Source organism: Megachile rotundata, chromosome 15 (genome assembly GCF_050947335.1).
Source record: "Megachile rotundata isolate GNS110a chromosome 15, iyMegRotu1, whole genome shotgun sequence".
Lineage (NCBI taxonomy): Eukaryota > Metazoa > Arthropoda > Insecta > Hymenoptera > Megachilidae > Megachile > Megachile rotundata.
The window spans coordinates 8,228,171-8,253,395 of NC_134997.1; the positions used below are offsets into that span (position 1 = coordinate 8,228,171).

At 34.0% G+C, this 25,225-nt stretch overlaps 3 protein-coding genes across 9 annotated transcripts; 2 read left to right on the forward strand and 1 right to left on the reverse strand.

Annotated features, from left to right (window-relative positions):
- Positions 1-5,419: 5,419 nt before the first annotated feature.
- On the reverse strand, positions 5,420-15,287 carry Hn (phenylalanine hydroxylase). Of its 3 annotated transcripts, XR_001096574.2 has the most exons (9): positions 15,119-15,287; positions 10,169-10,297; positions 9,464-9,618; positions 9,220-9,402; positions 8,653-8,849; positions 7,981-8,243; positions 6,323-6,552; positions 5,823-5,956; positions 5,508-5,714 (listed from the first exon to the last, which is right to left on the reverse strand). XR_001096574.2 is itself a non-coding variant. In XM_003705285.3 (8 exons), the coding sequence occupies exons 1-8, from the start codon at positions 15,191-15,193 to the stop codon at positions 5,552-5,554; spliced, it is 1,395 nt and encodes a 464-aa protein (XP_003705333.1). In that variant the 5' UTR covers positions 15,194-15,285; the 3' UTR covers positions 5,420-5,551. The 3 variants fall into 3 exon arrangements, 2 of the variants coding, with proteins under 2 accessions (XP_003705333.1, XP_012145370.1); XM_003705285.3 differs by lacking the exon at positions 5,823-5,956 and having other exon boundaries at positions 5,420-5,714; positions 15,119-15,285; XM_012289980.2 differs by lacking the exons at positions 5,823-5,956; positions 15,119-15,287 and adding an exon at positions 11,133-11,340 and having other exon boundaries at positions 5,420-5,714.
- A 1,909-nt stretch (positions 15,288-17,196) lies between these two features.
- LOC100879012 (mitochondrial basic amino acids transporter) lies at positions 17,197-20,852 on the forward strand. 2 transcript variants are annotated; one of them, XM_003705284.3, is made up of 4 exons: positions 17,197-17,485; positions 18,053-18,283; positions 19,036-19,163; positions 19,755-20,852. In XM_003705284.3, exons 2-4 carry the CDS (start codon positions 18,250-18,252, stop codon positions 20,757-20,759), a joined length of 1,167 nt encoding a protein of 388 aa, XP_003705332.2. In that variant the 5' UTR covers positions 17,197-17,485; positions 18,053-18,249; the 3' UTR covers positions 20,760-20,852. The 2 variants fall into 2 exon arrangements, with proteins under 2 accessions (XP_003705332.2, XP_012145372.2); XM_012289982.2 differs by lacking the exons at positions 17,197-17,485; positions 18,053-18,283 and having other exon boundaries at positions 19,037-19,163; positions 19,759-20,852.
- A 113-nt stretch (positions 20,853-20,965) lies between these two features.
- On the forward strand, positions 20,966-24,819 carry klhl10 (kelch-like protein 10). 4 transcript variants are annotated; one of them, XM_076540400.1, is made up of 9 exons: positions 20,966-21,381; positions 21,451-21,790; positions 21,872-22,187; positions 22,399-22,851; positions 23,386-23,555; positions 23,664-23,833; positions 23,956-24,114; positions 24,200-24,404; positions 24,509-24,819. In XM_076540400.1, exons 2-9 carry the CDS (start codon positions 21,564-21,566, stop codon positions 24,777-24,779), a joined length of 1,971 nt encoding a protein of 656 aa, XP_076396515.1. In that variant the 5' UTR covers positions 20,966-21,381; positions 21,451-21,563; the 3' UTR covers positions 24,780-24,819. The 4 variants fall into 4 exon arrangements, with proteins under 4 accessions (XP_076396515.1, XP_076396516.1, XP_076396517.1 ...); XM_076540401.1 differs by having other exon boundaries at positions 21,459-21,790; XM_076540402.1 differs by having other exon boundaries at positions 20,966-21,284.
- Positions 24,820-25,225: the final 406 nt, after the last annotated feature.

The window sequence follows — 25,225 nt, forward strand, 5'->3', positions numbered from 1 at the left end:
ATTATGTAAAAATTGCAATATAACGAGAGATTATTGTGATTGCAGTTGTCTTAAGTAGCAGAGGAGGGCTGAGTTATCTTAATTAAAAGATTTGCGTTGTTCGTAAGCGATTATGTAAAAACGGCAATATAACAAGAGATTACTATAATTTCACTTGTATTTGACAATAAAGAGATACTGAATTGTAATTGTTGAAATTTACTTGATATCTGTATTGTACGTAAGAAACTATGTAAAAATGGCAATATAACGAGAGATTACTATAATTGCACTTGTATTGGGCAGTATAGAGATATTCAATTGTAATTATTGAAATTTTGCTTGTTATTTATATTATGCGTAAGAGAGTACGTAAAAATGGCGATATAACGAGAGTCTACTAAAATTTCAATGAAATTACAGTTATATTAAACATTAGAAAAGTATTGAATTGTAACTGTTAAGATTTGCTTACAATATGTATCTTCCGTAAGGAATTATATGAAAATGGCAATATAACAAGAGTTCACCATAATTACTATTGCACTTGGTGATAAAATGAAATTAAGTGTTATTAATTGAAATTTAGTTACGTTTTATATCGTGCATAAGAGGCTATGTGAAAATGGCGATATAACGAAAGTCGACTGAAATTTCAATGAAATTACAGTTGTATTAAACATTAGAAGGATATTGAATTGTAATTTTTAAGATTTGCTTACGATATGTATCTTCCATAAGGAATTATATGAAAATGGCAATATAACAAGAGTTCACCGTAATTACTATTGCACTTGGTGATAAAGTGAAATTAAGTGTTATTAATTGAAATTTAGTTACGTTTTATATCGTGCATAAGAGGCTATGTGAAAATGGCGATATAACGAGAGTCGACTGAAATTTCAATGAAATTACAGTTATATTAAACATTAGAAGGATATTGAATTGTAATTGTTAAGATTTGCTTACGATATGTATCTTCCATAAGGAATTATATGAAAATGGCAATATAACAAGAGTTCACCGTAATTACTATTGCACTTGGTGATAAAGTGAAATTAAGTGTCATTAATTGAAATTTACTTACATTTTATATCATTCGTAAGTGACTATATGAAAATGGCAATATAACGAGAGTTTACACCGATTACAGTTATATTAAATATTAAAAAGCTATTGAATTATGTTTATTGAAATTTACTTGGAATATATACTGTATGCAAGGAACTATATGAAAATGGCAATATAACAAGAGCCTACTGCTATTAGATTACTTAGATTATTAATTATATTATTACACTATAGAAAAGAGTTCAAATTTGTTAGTAGAAAATTTGCAATTTGTATCATGCGTAAGAGCCTTTGTAAAAATTGCAATATAAAGAAAGTCTATTTCCTACTGATCTACACATGTTATTTCCTAAGTTTCCATCTACATTCATCATAAAATGAAGAATGGTTCTTTAAACCGAGATAAGCGGTTCCGTTTTCTTTATCGGTGTTAAAAGATTATGTTTACGATAAGAAGAGTTCATTAATAGCCAGAATACGATTATGTTGCTTAATATTACCGCTAAAATGAATGGACGTTTGGACGAGTATTAAATTATCCCCAGTATTACTCGAACGTTCTGGAGAACGCGCAAAAGCGCATTGGACTGTTGCAAACACTTTCAGTGCTTACTTCCGATAATAGATTCCTTTAATTGCTGCTTACGATGATCGCGGAAGTACTATATTACTTTCTCGATCAATTTCTTGCTCCAAATGCACATAATTCTTATGTAATGAGAACCTATTTCTATGTATTCATAGTAATTGTATTATTGATACCATTTATATAAATCGGTTGTAACTTTTATAAACAATACATTATTTTAACAATTAATTTCTTAAGCAGTATCATCGTGATGTAAAAATTCGGAAGCGAAAGTTTCGATTTCTTCCCGTGGCGAATCTCTCCAAACATCAGATCTCATATCGTTTTCACCGAAGGTTGCGTAAACCAAATCAGATTCTCACAATTCAATAGTTTTATTGTTCTCGAATAGACACAATATTTAGCGTTACGCTTATGCTCCATAATATCCTACAATTTTTATTGCTTGAGTTACACTTATACCCATAGACGTAGGTGACGTTTGTAGGACCCTGCTCTTTACAATTTAAAAAATTTCAAAATATAAGAAATTAAAAATTTGGGGACTTTTGGGTCAAAGAGAATTTTTAGGTTAGGTAATTTTTCATTTTTTAAGAAGTTTGAGAATGTGGGGGCTTTGAAATTTAAAAATTGAAAAATTTGCGGATTTAGTTAAAAATTTTTAATTTTGAAAATTTGGGGTTCAGAAATTTTAGTATTTGTAAATTTGTAAATTCTGAAGTTTAAAAACTTGAAGGAATCTGTAAATCGTCTCTCTTCAAATAACGACTCATTTAACAAAAAGAAAAGCACAATGCGTTTCACTTAATAAACTTTGTCGCACGAAAATTAAAAGGGATTATTAATGTCCGTTGCGTAAGGGGCCGCGATGTTAATACGGTTATCTCAAACGTTACATCTCACAAGCAGGAATGGCGTCTTGAAGTATCGCGTGTGGGAAAAAAGCCTTTCCTCCTGTACACCTGCGTATGAATCTCGTTAAAAAACGTTTCACTAACAGAAAAAGGGGCGGAAGTGAATTTTAACGAAATTATTCTCGTACGTAATTGTATTGTTTAAGAGTCCACGTTGGACTCGTTTCGTTTTGGTGAAAAGAACGTGTCCTATCTTAATGCTTTATATCCTTTGTACTGCAAATTAGATATTATCTGCACACTTATTATTTGAACTGTTCTTTCAATTACAGGATACAATAGTTTCCTGTTATATAGCAATCTCTACTTTACCTGTAACTGCTTTGCTCGTGTATTAAATTTGTATAGATTATGGGTCTTTTATAACTGCAATTGATATTTGAGTTTAGTTGATCTTAATTATGGCATCATGATACTGAATTTTTTTAGAAAGACACATAAAATTATGATTTATTGTAAAGCAATTAACTTATGGAATTAAAAGTATTTATTAAAAAAAAAAATTTGTATGTCTTTCCCTATCTTACCAACTATATTCTTCAAAATTACTTCAATGATTCAAAATTGATAGCAGCTTGACAAAGTCAAAAATATTTTGAAATTATTTATTCTTGCTCTGCGATGTAAATTAATTAATATTATAGTTAATTAAAGAAATAAAATTAATATTAATTGGCTTTTTTATAATTGAACATGTGACGCCATCTCTCCGGCGAACAGGGTGAACTACACACTTTTGAAACGGCAGTTTCGTTAGTTCCAAACTTCCACCGCTAGGTGGCAGCACATAAAACGGACCCAATTAACCAAACAATTTTTTCAATTTGATAATGGTTTAGTCAAGTTAAAACATTCAAAAATTAATTAGTTTTGCACTCCGATGGAATTCTATTCATATTATAATCAACTAAATTAACAAAATTAACAAAGTGCACATTTCGGCACTTTGACGACGCAGTATGGTCCCTGAAGCATTTAGAAACAAATTTCTATTAGGGTTTGATCCGTTTTGATGCCTAATAAAGCCAGAAAATCAATTTTTGTCGAATTCGGTCCAAAACGGTACAGGTGGCGCCATCTAGCGGCGAGCGGTGGAACTACGAAAAACTAAAATTTCGATTTTCTCGAAAACTAGGAACTTTTTCGAAATTCTGAGATATACAAATTGTTCCTTGTCGTCTACGGAATCGACCGAATCTAATTATAGCCTGCTAGGACCATTATTAAAGAAAATAGAAAAACAGCCCATTTCATGGACTAAAAAATTGGCGTCCATCTAGCGGTGAAAGTTGGAACTACAAAAATAGAAAATCTCGATTTTCTCGAAAACTAAGGACTTTTCCGAAATTCTGAGATATACAAATTGTTCCTTGTCGCCTACGGAATCGAACGAATGTAATTATAGCCTGCTAGGACCATTATTAAAGAAAATAGAAAAATAGCCCATTTCATGGACTAAAAAATTGGCGTCCATCTAGCGGTGAAAGTTGGAACTACAAAAATATAAAAATTCGATTTTCTCGAAAACTAGCGACTTTTTCGAAATTCTGAGATATACAAATTGTTCCTTGTCACCTACGGAATCGAACGAATCTAATTATAGCCCGCCAGGACCATTATTAAAGAAAATAAAAAAAATGTCATTTTATGGAGAAAATTTGTGGCGCCATCTAGCGGCGAAACTACGAACTAAACTGAAAAAACGAATGCCCGTACACGCGTTAAAGAAAAATATAAAAAGTAATATTTCGCAACTTTGACGACGCAGTAAGGTTCTTTAGACATTTTAACGCAATTTTTGTTAAATAAGTTATTCATTTTATTGCCTATTAAGCCCAGAAAATCAATTTTTATTTGACCCCTTAACGCGTGTTCGAACATACGTTTTATCGGTTTAGTTCGCAGTTTCGCCGCTAGATGGCGCCACAAATTTTCTCCATAAAATGACATTTTTTTAATTTTCTTTAATAATGGTCCTAGCAGGCTACAATTAGATTCGTTCGATTCCGTAGGCGACAAGGAACAATTTGTATATCTCAGAATTTCGGAAAAGTCCTTAGTTTTCGAGAAAATCGAGATTTTCTATTTTTGTAGTTCCAACTTTCACCGCTAGATGGACGCCAATTTTTTAGTCCATGAAATGGGCTATTTTTCTATTTTCTTTAATAATGGTCCTAGCAGGCTATAATTAGATTCGTTCGATTCCGTAGGCGACAAGGAACAATTTGTATATCTCGAAATTTCGGAAAAGTCGCTAGTTTTCGAGAAAATCGAGATTTTAGTTTTTCATAGTTTCGCCGCTCGCCGCTAGATGGCGCCACCTGTACCGTTTTGTACCAAATTCGACAAAAATTGATTTTCTGGCTTTATTAGGCATCAAAACGCATCAAACCCTAATAGAAATTTGTTTCTAAATGCCTCAGGAACCATACTACGTCGTCAAAGTGCCGAAATATTCATTTTTTTATTTTCCTTATATGCGTGTTCGGACCCTCACTTTTTTAGGATCAGTTTTTTCAGTGATTGTTCGTTCGTGGTAAGTCCGATTAAAATTTTTTTTTCTATGTCCATCTGGATGTACATACGCATGTGCAAAATTTGACGAGAATTGGTTAAGTGGTGCAAAAGAAAAACGCGGACAAAGAAGTTGCAAAGTCAAGTATAAGAGCTTCGCTCGCGTTCGTCTCGCTCGCTCAATAATCGAGTTTTCATACTTTCCTATTGATCGGTAGCCGGATCTCTAAGTTTTGACACCGGAAGCGGATACAACCGACTCGATAAAATATAACTTCGTCCTACTAAATTCTACCCTTTATCACGAAATGAGTACTCGGAATAACGTAATTCAAAATAATATTACGATATATTACATTTGTACATTTTATTTAAACCTTATTAAGCATAATATATAAAAACAAATTATTAAAAATCAGAAAAATTCAATCATTAAAATAAAAGATTAACCTAAACTTAAATGTTATTTCTCTTTCGTTGTCTCTTATTCCTTTAGTTTCTTTAGAGCGTCCATAAGGATTTGTACTTCTTGATTCACGTTGTAAATCAATTCTTCGATTTGGTATTTACTGTCGATTATGCTGATGCTTTGAGTGTACGGGTCGTATCTGACCCCGAATTTCCGTGGTATGGATTCGGCGAATTTTCTGGAAGAAAATACATCGACAAATTAATTGAAAATGTTAATGAAAACCTCGTGTAATATTCTGAATATTATCTAATGAAATCAACAAAGAAGATCACGTGTTTCTCACTCGTAATCAGTTTGATGCAACTTCGAGGGTGTGCGTTCTTCGAGATCTTTTAAACTTTCATTTCGTCAAATGTAAATAATGATTGCGTAACCATTTATTGACTGCATATCAGAGATCATACAAATAAACGACTCCTGTTTTTTAGAATTGCAAATGCGTCAATTACATTCATGAATCAGGATGGAAAATACTCGTACTCCAACAATAACACATATAGATAGACAAATAAATTTCGATTACTTTAGATAAATATTGAGATAAATGACATTTAAAATAAACAATAAAACAAATCAAATTTACATCCGTTCAAATAAACAATAAGATTAGCATTATTTTACATAAATAACAAGATAAGATTGCATTTTTTGTTTTCCATGCAAATTAATTTCGCATTCAAATGTAACTGATCAATACACAGTAAATGGAACTTGCTTCGCCATATTTTGCAGTATATTAGATAACGTAATCAGACTGCATAAAAATTAGACAGTTTTACTTACATCATCTTCTGCTTTGCGTCTTCGAAGTCTTCAGCAACAAAATATACGGGTTGATATTCCGTTATCGGATATTTCTGCAATGCGGTCTTCGTTGGTTCAAAAGGTCGCAGTTCTGGTTTACCGCTCAGAGAATACTCTAATTCGCCGAAAGACGAAAGTAGTCCGGCACCATATGCTTTTAGTTCGCCATTTTGTCGGCAAATACCATACTCCACGGTGAACCAAAAGCACTGTAACAAATTTGACGAGCATAAAATCACATTGCAATTTTGATAAAATAATATGCGTATAATCTTTGTATACATATCTGTGTTGCGCAATATGTGATAATATATCGTCTAGTCATATAACGTGTAGTCTAGCAAGTTGCAGTAGATGGTAATACAATGCGAGGTAATATATCGCGTAGAACAATGATGTACAAATAAATGCGCTGTAATACAACGTGTAATAATGAAACACAAAGGTGTACAACGTATGGTGATTGATCGCTTGGCAATATAACGTATAGTAACTAAATGTGTGGTTATGCGACGCATGGTGATTAAGTACGCGGCGATATAACATGCAGTAAAGGAACGTGTAATTATACAATGCGTAATGATGCACCGTGTGATAATATAACGCATGGAGATATAACGAATGGCGATATAACGCGTGGTGATACGACGATTGACGATATAACGCGTGGTAATGTAACACATGGCAAGGAAACATATTGTAATGCAACGCGTAGTAAAACGGTAAGTAGTACTTAATCGCGTGGTGACATAACGCGTGGTGATATAACGCGTGGTAATACGATGATTGGCGATATAACGCGTGGTAATATAACACATGTCAAAGAAACATATTGTAATGCAACACGTAGTAAAACGGTGAGTAGTACTTAATCGCGTGGTGACATAACGCGTGGCGATATAACGCGTGGTAATACGATGATTGACGATATAACGCGTGGTAATATAACACATGTCAAAGAAACATATTGTAATGCAACACGTAGTAAAACGGTAAGTAGTATTTAATCGCGTGGTGAAATAACGCATGGCAATATAACGAATGGCGATATAACGCGTGATGATACAACGCGTGGCAATATAACGCGTGACAGGGAAATACATCGTAATGTAATGCATAGTAAAACAGTGTGTCGTACTTAATCGCGTGGCGATATAACGCGTGGCGATATAATGCGTGGCGATATAACGCGTGGTAATACAACGCGTGGTAATATAACGCATGACAGAGAAATACATCGTAATGCAACGCGTAGTAAAACAGTGTGTCGTACTTAATCGCGTGGCGATATAACGCGTGGCGATATAACGAATGGCGATACAACGCGTGGTAATACAACGCGTGGTAATACAACGCGTGGCAATATAACGCATGCCAGGGAAATACATCGCAATGCAACGCGTAGTAAAACATTGCGTAATACTTAATCGCGTAGCAATATAACAAATGGCGATATAACGCGTGGCAATATAATTCAAAGTAATACAATACACATCTAAACAACGCCTATTAATCCAACATATATCAACACGATACGTGCAATGCATGGTAACAATACACATAGCGATAAAACGCGAGGATATATAAAGAAAGTATATAAAAACTTTTTGAATAAATTATAAATATAAATATATTACCGTCGCAAGTTTTTCGATATATTCATCCGGTGCTCCTAGGGATGCCAGGCCGACAACCTGACAGAATTGAGCGAATGCAGGATCGGCAAATAATGGTGCATGACCCAGCACTTCATGGCATACGTCAGGTTCAGGTGTGTACAATGGTTTACTACTGTGCCGTATATACTGCGTTGAGTGGAACACTCTGAATGCCAAACCAGCAAGGAAGTCACGAGACGACAGCAAACCAGCCACTGGACGGAGAGTAAAACCGGTTGAATCTACAAAAAAGTGATTAGGAAAATATATATTAAGGAAAAGTCGAGAACGCAATTATTCAGTAGCAGACTTTGCGAATAATTTTGAAGAGATGTCTGGTACTGCAATGATTAAAACTTCTGACTAAATAAAAACATAGGAATGTTTGGATTTTTTTAGATAATTCTTTATCTTTATAGATAATTTAACATCTAAATATTTTTGAATAATTGTATATTTTATAAGCAACTCTGTATGAAAGTGTATTTGGAAATTTTTATAGGTAGTACATTTGCATTTTTATAGATAATTTTATATCTATATCTTTATAGATAATTTTACATTTAAATTCCTATTTTTACAAATAATTCCATAAAAGAATGTACATCTATTTATAAAAAAATATGTTATTCTAATTAGAATAATAATTACCTTTCAAGAAGTTAGAAATGTCTTCCAGTTGAGGAATATTGTCTTCCCTGTAGCCACAGTTTTCAATGAGCAGTGGAAACACGTGATTATGCTCTTTGCAAGCATACTTTGGGTAAAGTTTCGTCAGGTTCCTGAAAACCACACCCCAGGTCTCGATTTCCTCCTTGGTATATTCTACTCTGGGGATAGGTTGACCACTGAAATTAATAGGTTCATAAATTAACAACTATCTACTATAATTTACTTGAATAATTATAAATGTCCATGTAAGATACATTGAAAAAGTGAAAACTTAAAATTTAAAAAAGTTGAGTATTAACAATTGTAAGATTTAAAAAATTTAAAAAAGGACTTCCATATCTTCATACGATATTTGCGTCTAGAAAGATGGCAGCTGAAAGCAATGCATATTCCATTGGTCCATCTGCCAACTCACCAGACACATCTGCCAACAATATTCAATAAAATCCACAGATTTTTCATTTAACTCCTAAATGATGCCATACCACTTCGTACAATTAATGTCACAACTTTGCATATTTTGCAATAATTAGTATAAAAACGTACTGTTTGTAATTGTAAGCAATGTCGGCGAAGTATTTGCGTCTCTGTCGATAAACCGGGTCCGTGAATCCCGGATGATCGCTGTCGAGCTCAGCCCCGTAAGAAAGAATCTGGTTCGCGAATTTGTCGAGGTCCCTGATCCTCCTCGGGAACCATGGCACGGTTCCCATATTATCTTTATGGTTTCTATTCAGAAAATGATCAATGAAAAACTGTAGCGATACCACCACATCTTTCTGATATTTACCTAGAAATGACTGAGAAATAGGTACATTGCTTGCGCAAATTTTCTATGACGGCTCCAAGGTTTCCACCTGGCGCACATTCCACCATGAATTCGTACGTGCTCGCGTGACGAAGCGAGCTTCTCGATTCGATGTGCAATAAATTGACTTCATGTTCCTGGAAATGTTCGGTCGAAATTGCAAGTGAATGATAGTGCAAGTAAATACAGTACAAGTTTCATCTTTTTTTGCTATCGACAAATTGCAGGTCATACGTAGCTGATCGAACACATTTGTTAAAATTACGAATAAATGCTTATCAACTCGATAACTATTGTTTATTACTGTGAAAATAGGTGTATAGTTTTCAATCAGTACCCTCTGTTCAATGTGTCAATGCATAAAAATTATTTTGTAACAAGATTTTATTTATTTATTTCAAGCTAGTGAGGACAGAGCTGCGAAGTACGAAGACAAATATGATATTACCTCGAGAATGAATGCGTCTACGAAAAAAAGGAAGAGAACCTTTTTTGTAGGAAATTGCTCAGGCTACAAATTTTGTAATAAATATTTTTGTCGTACGACTGATAGATAACGAGATATTTGCTAAAATGTAGTTATTCTTTACATTTTTTAGATGTGTTCAGGCATAAATGAAATGATGAAGTATGTTTTACAATTTCAAATTGATTTACTTGTACATAAATAATGTTTGTTATACTCACAGCAAATAATTGAAGATATCTTCCCAAAGCTCCGACGGAATCTTCATCTGCGGGAGAAAAAATCAGACAAGTGCTTTTGGCCGAGTCTTTGCCCTCCTTGATGTAGTTTCCTCCGTGTATCAATTTAGGCTTTTAAAAATAATAATTACTTAAAAATTTGGATGGTAATTTGAGAGTTTGGTAGTGTTAAAATATGAAAATTGGAAATTTGATGATTTAGTCATTTATTGATATAGTGATTTTGGAAATTGGTAATTGGGGAGTTTAGTAGTTTGGAAATTTGGGAATAAGACAATTTAGGAATTGGAGAATTTGGGAATAGGACAACTTGGGAATAGGACAATTTGGGAATTTGACAATTTGGAAATAGGACAATTTGGGAATTGGACAATTTGAGAATAGGACAATTTGGGAATAGGACAATTTGTAAATAGGACAATTTGGGAATTGGACAATTTGGGAATTGGACAATTTGGAAATAGGACAATTTGGGAATTTGACAATTTGGGAATAGGACAACTTGGGAATTGGACAATTTGGGAATTGGCCAATTTGGGAATAGGACAATTTGATAATTTGATAATTTGACAATTTGACAATTTGATAATTTAACAATTGTGAAAATTAAACAAAAAGTCAAACCAAAAAATGTACCACCTCAAAGCCCCAAAATCAGGAAATTAACAACACCACAGAACTCGTAAAATCACTAAAAGCCTTCTCCATCACACGCTCCGCACACGTCGACAAAATCGCGCCATTCGTTCCATAAACCTCTAATCGTGATAAAAGTAGCCGTAATAACTTTGCTACTTTTAATGGCAAATATTTCAAGGCGAACCGCCTCTGTTCCGCACATTTTCGCAAAGTTATCCGTCCACTTTTACGTTCGCGAGTACAAGGTAAATTACAATAATGCATTCAACATTGAAAATGCAAGATTTCAAATTAGAAATATCCTTACGTCGTGCATCATGAGGACGGCCTTGATACAATTCCTCGCAACGGTGTAAACAAAGATATTATTCCAGTTATGTCGCGAAGTTAGGATCTTCGACGAGTTTCTTACGGAAACTACACTTCGTTAACCTGACACGCGTCCACTTTATACGAACACCATCGATCCCCTCTTTTGTACACTTCACATCGCTACATTTTCCCATCCTTCGGAGAAACTGCAGAAATGTTTATCGTAGAAAAACTGTATAACAAAAACGCTCAGGCATCCCTCCACGAAAGAAACGACAAAGGAAGGGGACACGTTCACCCGTACATGTAATTTTGGACAGTTTTGCATCATTCTTGATTACGATCGATACAGCTAGGTATCAAGGTCGATGATCACTCGATGACTTTTGTTGAATTTAAAATAGTTTTGTACCATTTTTTTGGTTAATGTCACGCATTTGAATATGGTCTTTAGTTTATTTCCATTCGTGGTGCTGCTTATTAATTTCTGATTAAAAACTGGATGGTGTTTTTTAAAGAGTGAAATTTGAGAGATTTTGTTGGGGAATTTAGTGATTACTTTGCTTGTGGGGAAATGTGGTATTTTTTTAGTATTGTGAAAGTGGAAGATTTGATGATTTTGGGATAGATGGAAAGTTGACATATTGGGAATTTGGAAATTTGTAAAAAGAAGTTTTTGCTGTTTACTTGGTAATTTTAAACATTTAGTTACTTAGGAATTTAGTAATGGGGGAATTAAGTTATTTGGAAATTTAGTAATTTGAAAATTTAGTAATTGGAAAATTTAGTAATTAGAGAATTTAGTAATTAGAGAATTTAGTATTTGAGAAATGTGGTAATTTGGAAATTTAGTAATTGCAAAATTAGTTATTAGAAAATTTAGTATTTGGGAAATGAAGTAATTTGGAAATTCAGTAATTGTAAAATTAGTAATTAGAAAATTTAGTATTTGGAAAATGAAGTAATTTGGAAATTCAGTAATTCAATAACTCAATAACTTAATAACTCAATAATTCAAGAAATCAATAACTCAACAACTCAATAACTCAATGACTCAATGACTCAATGACCCAATAACTCAATGACTCAATAACTCAATACCTCAATAACTCAATAATTCAATAACTCAATAATTCAATGACTCAATGACTCAATAACTCAATAACACAATAACTCAATAACTCTATGACTCTATGACTCAATAATGCAATAACACAGTAACTCAATAACTCAATGACTCAATAACTTAATAACTTAATAACTCAATAACTCAATAATTCTATAAATCAATAACTCAACAACTCAACAACTCAATGACTCAATAACACAATAACTCAATAACTCTATGACTCTATGACTCAATAATTCAATAACACAGTAACTCAATAACTCAATGACTCAATGACTCAATGACTCAATAACTTAATAACTTAATAACTCAATAACTCAATAATTCTATAAATCAATAACTCAACAACTCAATGACTCAATAACTCAATAACTCAATGACTCAATAACTCAATAACTCAATAACTCAATAACTCAATGACTCAATGACTCAATAATTCAATAATTCATTCATTAACTATTTTACTAATTTAGTAATTTAATAATTAGATAAATTGATAATCTCATAATTTCACAATTTAAAAATTTATAAAATCACATACAAATAATTAATTTATAAATGAAAGATTCTATCAAAAGAAAAATATTCCTAGCACTTCACTTGTCTAGATCAAGTAATTATAGTTTTACTTAAATTAACTTAAATCAAGTTATGTTTTATGTTAGGCTAGGTTAAGTTAGGTTAGGTGTTTTTCTGAACACCATAATTTATGTCCTAATATTTGTAAACATTATCAACTACTATTACATATTAAATTTCGTATATTAATGTTAAGTATCCTCTAAATAAATACACCGCAATAATTAATTAAATTATTTGTATCATCTAATTCTTAGATCACACGCTCTAAATAAAACTCCAGGGAAATTTTACCGGAAAATTATTCCCGAATGGGTAATCCCTGAACGATATTCAATCTATATTTCAATGAATACTAAGTACTTGCCTATAGATTATGCAACAGGTCATCAATAATAATGTTTATGTAAGAAACTCATTAATTTCCTTGTAAGTTTTCTTAACTACTTTATCATGCTTTCAGAACACGAGTGTATACTTAATTGCATTTAATGTAGAAAGTTGTTGAATATTTTTAATTAAACTGACTGAATAAAAAGAGAGGTTCTTCATTTTTTAACTTAATGTAATTTTGTTAATAAATTAATTTTATTCGATGCTTTTCATTTTGTAACTTGATGACCGTTGTAAATGAAATAGGATAAATGTAAACATTGGTATCTCATAAATTTAAATTTAAAATCACTATATTACCATTATATGTTCAAAAACCGGTACTGTGCTCGGTGTGATATCATGCGATACTAATGGTAATCGTTTGTGATTTATGTGCACGATAAAATACATAATTATAGTCTTTCGTTTAACATATACTTATAATTTGTTAGATAGTTTGACATATACTTGTTAAATATTTATACGTTTGTTTCAACTGTATTTGTTTTAAAAATTATCTGTATTTTGTTATTCGAATGTTAGTTGATTTATTAAGAATAATTTGAATAAATATAATTCATCTTAAATCTATAATATTGGGGAACAACCATGTCTTCTCTAATTTATATAACTCATCAAATTACATAATTTAGTTTTAGAAATTTGCATAATTTCGTTATAGAAATTACATAACATTTATGTAATGTAAAGTTTACAATTTGATTATAAACAACGTACTGCATAGTTTCGATTAATATGATATGGGTGCGATGCTGATAAGAATACAACGCAAAAGCCATTCATGACTAAGATCTTTTCATACGTTCATTCCTTTTCATATATTTTGCATAAATTCACAATTTCACAATAAAACCGTTTTGTAATAAAATTATAAATATTTTTAAAAATTAAGGGTTTTTCTAAAGTGATTGAAATGAAATAGTTACGTTTTAAATTTGGCGCCAAATTCAAAGAAAACAAATTAATTGAATTGTGCACGAATAACGTATACAAAAATGGCATTAAAAATCTAGTTATATCGCAAAATTTTTTAAGAGATCAATAAAATCGCTGGCTGCAACTAACAACATTTCAACGTTTTAAATTTGGCGCCAAATTCAATAAAAACAAGCTAATTAAATTCTTTCAATATTTCGTATGCAAAATTCGCCTTAAAAAACTAGATACGCCACAAAATGTTTTACGTAAAACAATAAAATCTTTGGCTATAAGTAATAATATTTAAATATTTCAAATTTGCCGCCAAACTCGATAAAAAGAAACTAAATGGATTCTTGCTAAATAATGTATGCTAATATCATCGTAAAAACTAGATTTACCACAAAATTCTTATATGAATCAACAAAATCACTGTTTATAAATAGCAATGTCTAAACATTTTAAATTTGGCGCCAAATTCAATAAAAACAGTAAATGGATTCTTTCTAAATAACGTCTGCAAAACTCACCTTAAAAAACTAGATGCACCACAAAACTCTTACATAAATTAAAAAATCACTACTTATAAATAGCAAAATTTAAACACTTCAAATTTGCCGCCAAATTCGTCAAAAACAAACTGAATAAATTCCTGCCAAATAACATAAGCAATATGACTTCAAAGAAGACGAGACATAAAACTCCTCCATAAAAGAAGACGAGACATAAAATTCTTCCATAAAACAAGGACTCAATAACAAAATTTAAATGCTTCGAATTCGGCGCCAATTTCAAAACACCGTCATAAGTAGATTAAAAAAAGAATTAAAAATTAACGCAAACGTTAGCTTACTCTTGATATCCGACAACAAATGCACTTCAGTTTTATTACTTCTTTATTTTCAAAGCTTGTCTAAGAAATAGGTTTTATTTCTTCAAAAAAAAATTGGTATTCTTACCGTATCGGTGATTGACTCGCCTGGGGCACTGTCTCTCGAATTCGCCTGCGTCGTGGACACATTTTTCGCGTACATTTTGCGAGTATAGTCAGCACGAATGTGAAAGTGGTCAGACAACAGTCACGATTTTCACGAGCTGAGCGCCTTGATAGGACTGGTTCTGATCACGTTGCGCAGATCAATTTTAATGAGATGCCGCCACAGGTTAATAGAAAATATCCCCGATTGCGAACAAAATCACCATACGATACGTATTCAAAAATAATATTCCATATTCAAAGAGAGGGGAGTATTAATATGGAATATCCATTTTGTTTGTCTACGTCTCGGAATAATTTAAAAAATGGATGGCGTAGAACTGGACAGACCAAAGCAAGCTTTCAGAAAAACACCGACAAAATATTCTTTATTTTTATCTGTTTCTGTTGTTAAACCATATTACAAATTTATCATCAGATTACATTGTCTCCTTTTATTCTTTTTATAATTGTAAATGATTGTTTTGCGGTTTCTTTAAAAACAGTGTTTTGTAAGGCATTGATAAAATTGACTCGCATAAAAGAATGTCAAAATTAATAAGAAGTTTGTAAATTATTAAGATGCAATATGTGATATAGCTTCTTGCATAAGCAAGATCGTTATTATTTTATGTTTTGTATGATTTAATGTAGATACATTTTGCGTGTAGATTAAGAAATAATATAAACAATTTTATTTTATAAAAGTAGAAGTTATGTTATTTTTCTAAAAAAAAAGAAAGTGGTCGATGCACAAATTTAAAATTAACTATAATCAATGATGACAAGGTTTTGATAAATAAAAATGGCAAAACACGCAAATAAAATTATTATGACCAACAATTTATTGCTACTTTCACAAATGGTAATTTTCTGCAACCTACTGGCTTGTGGTGTATTAGAGAAATTCGTGTTCCAAAGTTCTGATGCTGAAAATCACAAGTTTCATAAATCCTAAAGTCCCAGAATCCGCTATTTTCATATTTAGTAAGTTACAGAAGAGTTCTATAGGAATTGCACAGTACAATGTTCCCAAAGTCCCATAATTGTGAACTAAGGTATTCTAAAGTCTCAACATTCTAATATTTCAGTGTCCCAAAACGATAAAATACCTAAATCTGATGACTTAAACTCTTGAAACTAAAACATTTTAAGACACCCATATTTTGATATTTAAAATCTTAAAGTATCATCAAGTACTAAAAATTGTTGAAGTCCAAAGTGGTTAAAATTTCAATATTACATAGTTTTCAAATATTAAAACATTTAAATCCTCAAGCTCCAAACTTCTAAAGTTTCAAAACATCAATTTTTAATATCTACAGTTAAAAAATTCTAAGATAGTAATATCTCAATGCTTTGAAGTCCTGAAGTCCAAAAATTTAAAAATACTAAAATCTCAATGGTCCAGTCTCAAAATTCCAGTAATCTCAAAAATCACTATTATGCTGAAAAGCTTTAAGACACCTAAAGTGTCATGACTCCTAAAACTCCCAAAACTCCTAAAATTCCTAAAATTCCTAAAACTTCAAAAATTTCTAACATTCCTAAAACTCCAAAAACTCCTAAAAACTCCTAAGCCTCTAAAAACTCCAAGAACTCCCAAAATTCTTAAAACTCCTAAAACTCTCAAAACTCCGAAAACTCCAAAATTTCCCAAAACTCCTAAAACTCCTAAAATTCCTAAAACTCCTAAAGCTCCAAAAACTCACAAAACCCCAAAAACTCTTAAAACTCTTAAAACTCCTAAAACTCCTAAAACTCTCAAAACTCCTAAAACTCCTAAAACTCCAAAATTTCCCAAAACTCCTAAAACTCCTAAAGCTCCAAAAATTCACAAAACTCCAAAAACTCCTAAAATTCCCAAAACTCACCTAAGTCAAAAATGTAAATCCCACATCGTCCCTCATCCTCCAAATACCCAAAAACGAATAAAACAAATATCACAGCTGCGCTATGAATCGAACATAATTGTTTATCAAGCACAAACCGCAAGTCCAAATAATTTGATTGGATACCACGAATAAAGAAAAACGACCTGTTATCAACAGTTGACCCTCAAGTTGTTTCTTCACAGCGATAGGTCGTACAGGCTGCACGGATGCTGTTAACGTTGTCCGCGCAATAAGTTGAAGACGCGTTCGTTGATAATGTTAGCATAATCTTAACACCAAGAACGAAACAAACTCGACGGAACAGATAGAACCAGTGTGGAATTCTATTCGGTCATGTAAGCGTTGAAGAAGTTTTCGTGAAAATTCGCAGCGAAAACGAGGATAAACGGTGAAGAGTCGAAGAAAAAAATTGGTTGATTAGTGAGATTAGAGATGTAGCGATGCCGTATCATTTGGCAAGTATTTTTTAGTTGGTATTCCACGTTATTTGCTGTTGTACCCGTCACAAGTACGAGTAGAGTCACTAGAGTTCAACGAAGTCTCAGGTTTGGAGATTTGCTTTGAAAACTCAAATATTTCTTCTTGTCAATTTTTTGTACTATTGCTAGTTTGGTCAGAATTTTCGAAAATTTCACTTGATAACTTACTTTAATACAAAAGTAACTTAAACTTAATTCAACCCATCATTTTGCTCAACTAGCATTAAATCTTATTTTTTGAGAACTAAGAACAAAACTAACTATATGATAATTTTATTAAAATAATTGTATGTTCAATACTATTAGATTTTGCATAAATTTGGTGTATAAATTGTCATCTGTTGTATAAATTCTCCATTCGCAAATAATTGACGTGCAGATGAGTACAATAAACGAACTCAGACGTTAAATAAAATTACAACTGTATTAAAATCTGAAGTATTATACTTTGAGACTAATAAAATTCTAAAATTTGAAGCTTGAAATGAAATTAACTACCTATTGAAGGAAAATTACAAAATAGTTAAATGATTGAATTAACAGGCCCGAGTACCGAACAGTGATCAACCTTTCATGGATTTCATTTCTTCAGCTGTAGAAGAAAAACGATTTGTGGCTTACACTTGCATCAGTGCATCGTTAACGAACGTTACAAAGAGATTCTATAGAAATAAAAATCTTCAAGGTTCATATTCGCTGTACAGCTGGAAAAAGCGTGTAGGGATCGCTGGTAGAAGAAAATGGCAGTCGATTTTCTTGCTGGATGTCTGGGAGGTAAACGACCGATATTCAGTGTTTTTGTCTGATGTTATCGTTGGTGTTTTTTAGTTTATTTTCAGGAAATCGATTAAGGCTTTTTGATAGGGGTATTTATTAAGTTTGAGAATATTTGAATTTATTGAACTTGGGGTTCAAAGACACTTGTGATCCAAGTTCAATACTTAAATTTTGTAAAGAAATACTTTTGTATGTAGAGATTGAAAAGACAACAAAAAATAACTTACAATTGCAAAAATAGAAATGAGAGAGGAAATGAAAGCTTCTAATTATTATTAGTCTTAATGGTTCCACTACAAGATTATTAATTTATTTGAATATATATGTAAATTTCTGAAAAAATGAAATTTAGATTTACTTCAGTCTTGAAGATTAATGTAAGACCTTTAATTCAAGACTACATTGTAATATTACTGCTAAAAAGCATTGTTTTCTGTTAAATAAATAATTTATCTTCAGTCGGTAAGGTAAATTATTCTTAATGCAAAATTGACTGTTTTCTGTGATGCTCATTATACTCCTAAAGAAAATCGTAAATATCTTTTCTATTAAGAGAAATGACTGTGTAAGAGTTATTGTAAAAACGAAAACACTCTAAAAGAGTATAAAATGAAAAGATTCGATTGTGTACATACGTGAAGATTTACAGTTTTTGTAACTTATTCCAATGATGGATGTAATTTAGTACAAATACATATTTGAAATAAAATTGACAGAATTAAAATAGTAAAATATGTAATGCATTTTAGGGTGCGCCGGTATTATGGTGGGATATCCTCTGGACACCATCAAGGTTCACATGCAGACACAAGACTATCGTAAACCGAAGTACAAAGGCAACTGGCACTGCTTTCGTACGATACTTGCAGAAGAATCGGTACATGAATAAAGAAAGAACAAGATCCAAGTCTCCAAAGTTCCTAAATTCCCAAAGTCCTAGTCTCTTCAGAGTCCCAAGCGTCGAAGTTCCCAAATCCCAAAGTCTCCATATCCACAAGTCCCCAAATTCTCAAAGCTCCAACGTCTACAAGTCCTCAAACTTCCAAAGTCTTAAAGTCTCAAAGTTCCCAAATTGCAAAAATAGTCTTCAAAGTCCCAAGCGTCAAAATCCCCAAAGTCCCAACATCAACAAATCTCCAAATTCCCATAGTCCCCACATCCACAAGTTCCCAAAGTCCCATCATCTACAATTCCTTAAATGTCCAAAGTTCTGAAGTCTCCAAAGTCTTAAAGTCTCAAAATCCCCAAATTCCCAAAGTCCTAAAGTCTCAAAGTCCCCAAATCCCCAAAGTCCTAAGTCTCAAAAACCCAAAGTCCTAAAATTACCTTCTTTTATTCGACAAACCTTCCACCCCCTATTTACTTATTCACCCACACAACAAATTCATACAATCAACATATACAAATCAATCACCTCCCACAATTCGCAATCATCCACACAATCAATTAATACAACTGATTCCACCAGGTAGCTGGTTTCTACCGAGGCATGTCATCCCCAGTAGCAGGCGTAGCAGTCGTAAACGCCATAATCTTCGGAATCTACGGCCAAACACAACGACACATCCCCGATCCCGACTCGTTGCGCTCGCACTTCATCGCCGGTGCACTGGCCGGAATAGCTCAGAGTCCAATCTGCAGTCCCATCGAGTTAGCCAAAACCCGCATGCAGTTACAGGCGTCCTCGTCTCGGTTTTCCGGCCCAGCGCAGTGTCTGTGGCACACGTATCAGCAGGAGGGGTACCGTGGTGTGTTCAGAGGTCTAAACATCACGTTCCTGAGGGAAGCACCGAGCTTCGGGACGTATTTCCTCACGTACGAGGCATTAACCAGAACATCCGGACCAGGTGCGGTGTCCACACCGTGCATGCTGTTAGCGGGAGGCATCGCTGGCTCCGCGTCCTGGATAATTTCGTATCCTTTGGATGTGTTGAAGTCCCGGATCCAGGCGATTGACGGACACCGTTACAACGGGATGATCGACTGCCTGAGACAGTCGATCAAAACGGAGGGCTACTCTTGTTTGTACAGAGGTCTCAGTTCAACGATCCTGAGAGCGTTCCCGACGAACGCCATCACGTTCACGGTGGTCATGTGGACGTTCCGGATATTCGAGCGGGAAACCAACGCGGTTGAGACGCAGACCAAAATGGTGGAGTCCATCAAGGAAATGGCGGACGTCGGGAAGAAATGGGACACCTTTGTGAGCAACGTGTCGGAAAGCATGAGTATACCTACGTTGTGCTATTCGACGATGTCGATGATGTCCCTGAGCGACCTCAAACTCTGCAGTTCTACGTTCTGCCAGAGAGAGGAGAAAGAGGTAAAGGAAAATAGGGAAGACAAGTGTTCGAAAGTGGAGGAAGAGAAACTGAAAGGGGGGAAAGATATCGACGAAGAGAATGGTGAGAAGAAAATGGAGCGGACATTTTGTGAACAGACTATGAACACTGTATCCATGTTTCTTGCATAATTAATGTACGATAGTGACTTTATTTCAAATGTGGTATGAGTACTTATGTAGGATAAATGGCGTGTAGTATGATTAATAAAGATGTGCAATTTATTTTGGATGAGATTGGTGAACTTGGGAAGTTCATACGAACTGAATATGTCAAGTTATCAAGCCACGACCAATTTCAGTCCTGAAAAACATCATGAATCTTGTCACCAAAATCCTCATTTGTTAGAATACAGTCCTAGACTGAACGGCGGACATGTAAGACCTATGTCACAGCCAGAAGCGACATTTACTCTCTTTTAAAATCACACAAAATAGTTCGTACCATTCTGTCACCTCCACGTTCCATTACACACTATTAAATCTCTATCGTGCAATCCGGTCTTCAAGTCCGTCCGTCCACGTGTCCACTTGACACATCCGAAATTGCAACGCGTATGAATCTCATTTACTTTGCCTTAATTATGTAAATCCTATTCGACGAAAAGCACCACTTGGAACTACTAATTTGAAGATCAAATTCGTGTAAATTGCAAGGTTCAGTTGATCGAAAGCATTGACAACCGCGCGAAACTCTAACCTTTTGGGCCAACTAAAAATTAATAAAGTTCTTTAAATACTATTCGTTTTGCAGGTAAGAGACAATAGAAACGCGTCATCTTTTACAATGACGTTCGGGAATAAATACCGATTTCGATGAAAGTTCTTCAGGTTTAGGTTTAACGGCGATCTAAGCAGAGAACTTTGGTTTGAATCTTTGAAAATTGGATAACGTGGTTCGTCTTTGTCGGGGACTTTTGGAACAGAAACCTTGATATGGATGTTGATTCAAATGACAGCGACAAAGATATCGATGTTTGCGAAACGAACACGCAACGTTTAATCGCCGAGAGTGGTGGACGATGCATGAGCACCCAGGCGATGCAATCTCTCTATGATTTTAGACAGAATAATCTTCTATGCGATGCTGTTATAAGATTGGAAGATGGCGGAATATTCCCGATTCACCGGGCAATTCTCTCGGCGTGTAGTCCATATTTTAGGTACACCAAATTTCCAACTTTCTATCATTAATTTTCCATGTTCACTTCTTTCCTTGCATCCAAAAACTCATTGATTTTCAGAACTCTGTTCACGACCACGTTACACTGTCGGGAGAAAACGGACGTGCTGTTACCAGGTGTCACTAGTAACATGATGAACCTGCTTCTGGAATACGCATACCTGCGGTCCATCAGTATAAACAACGAGAACGTGTACCAGCTGCTGGTCACCGCGGATTACCTGAATGTTCTGGGTGTCCTCGAACTCTGTTGCGAGTACCTGAAGCAAAATCTAGCTCCAGAAAATTGTATCAGCGTGATGAGATTCGCTAGAGAACACTTTTGCAAGGGGCTGGAGAACAGCACGTATCGTTATGTGATGAGATATTTTGTGCAGGTCATTATCCTTCTACCTGTCTTAAATTATCCTACTGACAATTATGGTTTTAACATTCTTCTGGTTAAACCTAGCTAATATTAGGGCTAGCCATTCTTAGACCATATGACTAGTAGCAGACAATATTGATGACTAGATAAAACCAGGAATTAGTCATAGTAGTCAGACATTTGCAGTAAATCGTCAGTGCAATAAATTGTATTGGACGCAGGTAGCTCAACGAAGCAAAGAAATCCTAGAGCTGCCAATAGAAGAGTTAACGGCGTTAATTGGTGCTGACGAATTGAATGTGAAAAGCGAGGACACGGTTTGGGAGCTGGTGCTGAAATGGATCGACCACGATCCGCAAGCTCGGAAAAAGTATATAGTCGATTTGATGAAAAACATTCGCCTCGGACTCCTGGATACGCAGTTCTTCCTGGAAAATGTGAAAGATCATCCGTACGTTACTGGAAACGACGCTTGCCGGCCTATCATTATCGAAACCTTAAAATTTTTGTACGATCTCGAGATTATTACGCAAAAGGACGGAGAAATACCCACGCCGAAGATCGCACGGCCAAGGGTGCCCCATGAAATACTGTTCGCCATAGGTGGTTGGAGTGGCAGCAGCCCTACAAACTTCATTGAAACCTATGACACTAGAGCGGATCGTTGGGTTAAGGTATATGTCTTTTCTGTACTTCTAGTACAGTGGACTCTCGCTATATTGCCAAGAACGGGGCTGTGATAAATTCTTGTAATGTATAAATGAAACTTTCATGTAGCACTTGATGGTCGAAATCACTAAATAGAAGATATACAATGTATAGCAATGTAACGCTTTGTAATCGGTGGCCATATAACAAGTAGTAATAAAAGTTGCACTATGTGGCAGTATGTACAACATGTAATAGTAAAGTACATGGTAATACAAGACAAGGTACTATAAATGCATTGTACTATGATGCGTGAAAATTCTACATGCGGCAATATAACGCATGACAACAAATGGTGATATAACGCGTGACAATATGTTTGACCATACAACGCATAGTAAGCAATGGAAGATGCGCTACAATAGTATAAAAATGTCGCTAGTGTACATAAAGAGTAGTATGATGAACTTGCTCAGTAGGCAATACAATGAGAGTCTACTGTACTACTTAATCACAAAAAATTATTTAGCACCTACTGCTGTCTATTGTTATTTTGAAAGGTGGAAGAGGTAGATCCGATCGGACCTCGTGCCTATCATAGTACAGCTGTGGTTGGGTTTAACATTTACGTAATCGGTGGTTTCAACGGGTCTGATTACTTTAACAGTTGCCGTTGCTTCAACGCTGTCACCAAAGTGTGGAGGGAAATTGCTCCCATGAATGCCAGAAGGTTATTCATTCTGTTCTATAAATTATACTGACATATTAACTAAATGGTTCACTTATGTTTTTACCAAATTTGTTTAGTACATACTTTTGACTGTGTTGAAAATTTCAGGTGTTACGTTAGCGTTGCTGTACTCAATGATCTGATTTACGCAATGGGAGGATATGATGGATATTATCGACAAAGTACCGCAGAACGTTATAATTATAAAACGAATCAGTGGTCCCTCATAGCGTCCATGAATTGCCAAAGATCGGATGCTAGTGCAACTACTTTAAATGGTATAATTTAACATATATTCCACTATGTATCACATAAACTTGGATCATACAATAAGGCTCTCTTAGGCTCTCCCTCATCTTCTCATATTCTAGTTATCACTTCATATTAATTTGTAACGCAGATAAAATTTATGTAACGGGTGGTTTCAATGGACACGAGTGCTTGAATTCTGCTGAGGTATACAATCCAGAAACCAATCAATGGACGATGATTGCTCCGATGAGATCGCGGAGAAGTGGCGTATCGTGCATAGCTTATCATGGACATGTATATGTAATTGGTAAATATTGCATAAATATATCTCATAATTGATTGAGGCTTCTTGAGATCTTGACTATCATTATGATATAATACTTTTCCAACAGGAGGTTTCAATGGAATATCCAGAATGTGCAGTGGAGAGAGGTATAATCCTACTACCAATGTTTGGACACCAATTCCAGATATGTACAATTCACGTAGTAATTTTGCAATCGAAGTGATCGACGACATGATTTTCGCTATTGGTGGATTTAATGGGGTTACCACCATCTATCATGTTGAGTGCTATGATGAGAAGACAAATGAATGGTAAATGTTATCAATGAACTCTATTTTTAGAATACCTATAGTTTACAAAGGTAGACTTTTAGTAAATGAAAACTAGTCTTACCATTAAGTTTAACATTTTATAGGTATGAAGCAACAGATATGAATGTTTACCGTTCTGCGCTATCAGCCTGTGTGATTATGGGTTTACCGAATGTGAACGATTATATTCACAAGCATCGTGAACGTTTGATGGAAGAAAAGAGGCAAAAATTGTTAGCACTGGAGGTGCACCGTAGTCAGCATCAACGTCAGCAAGATCAAGCACATCAAAACCGTGAAAACATATTAAACCATGAAAATATATCTTCTTCATCCTCAACATCTCAGACTAACAGTTCTAATAGTGAACAATGAAACTGTGAATTTGAAAGCATAAATTTTATGTTCAATTGAATGAATGGTGATTGAAACGAAGAACAATGAGCATCCTAAATTGTCAATCAATCTGTAAAATTTAACAAAAAGATTAATGTAACTGGATGCAACGGTAATAGACAAGATGCATGTATGATACGTTTATGACATAACAAGGTTCTTACTAAAAATTGAAACTTTCTTCCTGCAACAACAGAAGTGAAAAGTGGATTAGGCTGTTTAAAAATTATTAAAAGTTCAAATCAGTGCTAGGAAAAATTTCTTATGGTAATAACAATAAAAATAGATGCAGTTTCTGTTATTATTGCACATTATACAAAACTATAACAGATTTGTAAAACAGGATAATATTTTCATATCCTTATTTACCTAAGTTTCTTAATTGAAGTATGTTTTATTCCTATACAGTGTATATTTTTATTGGC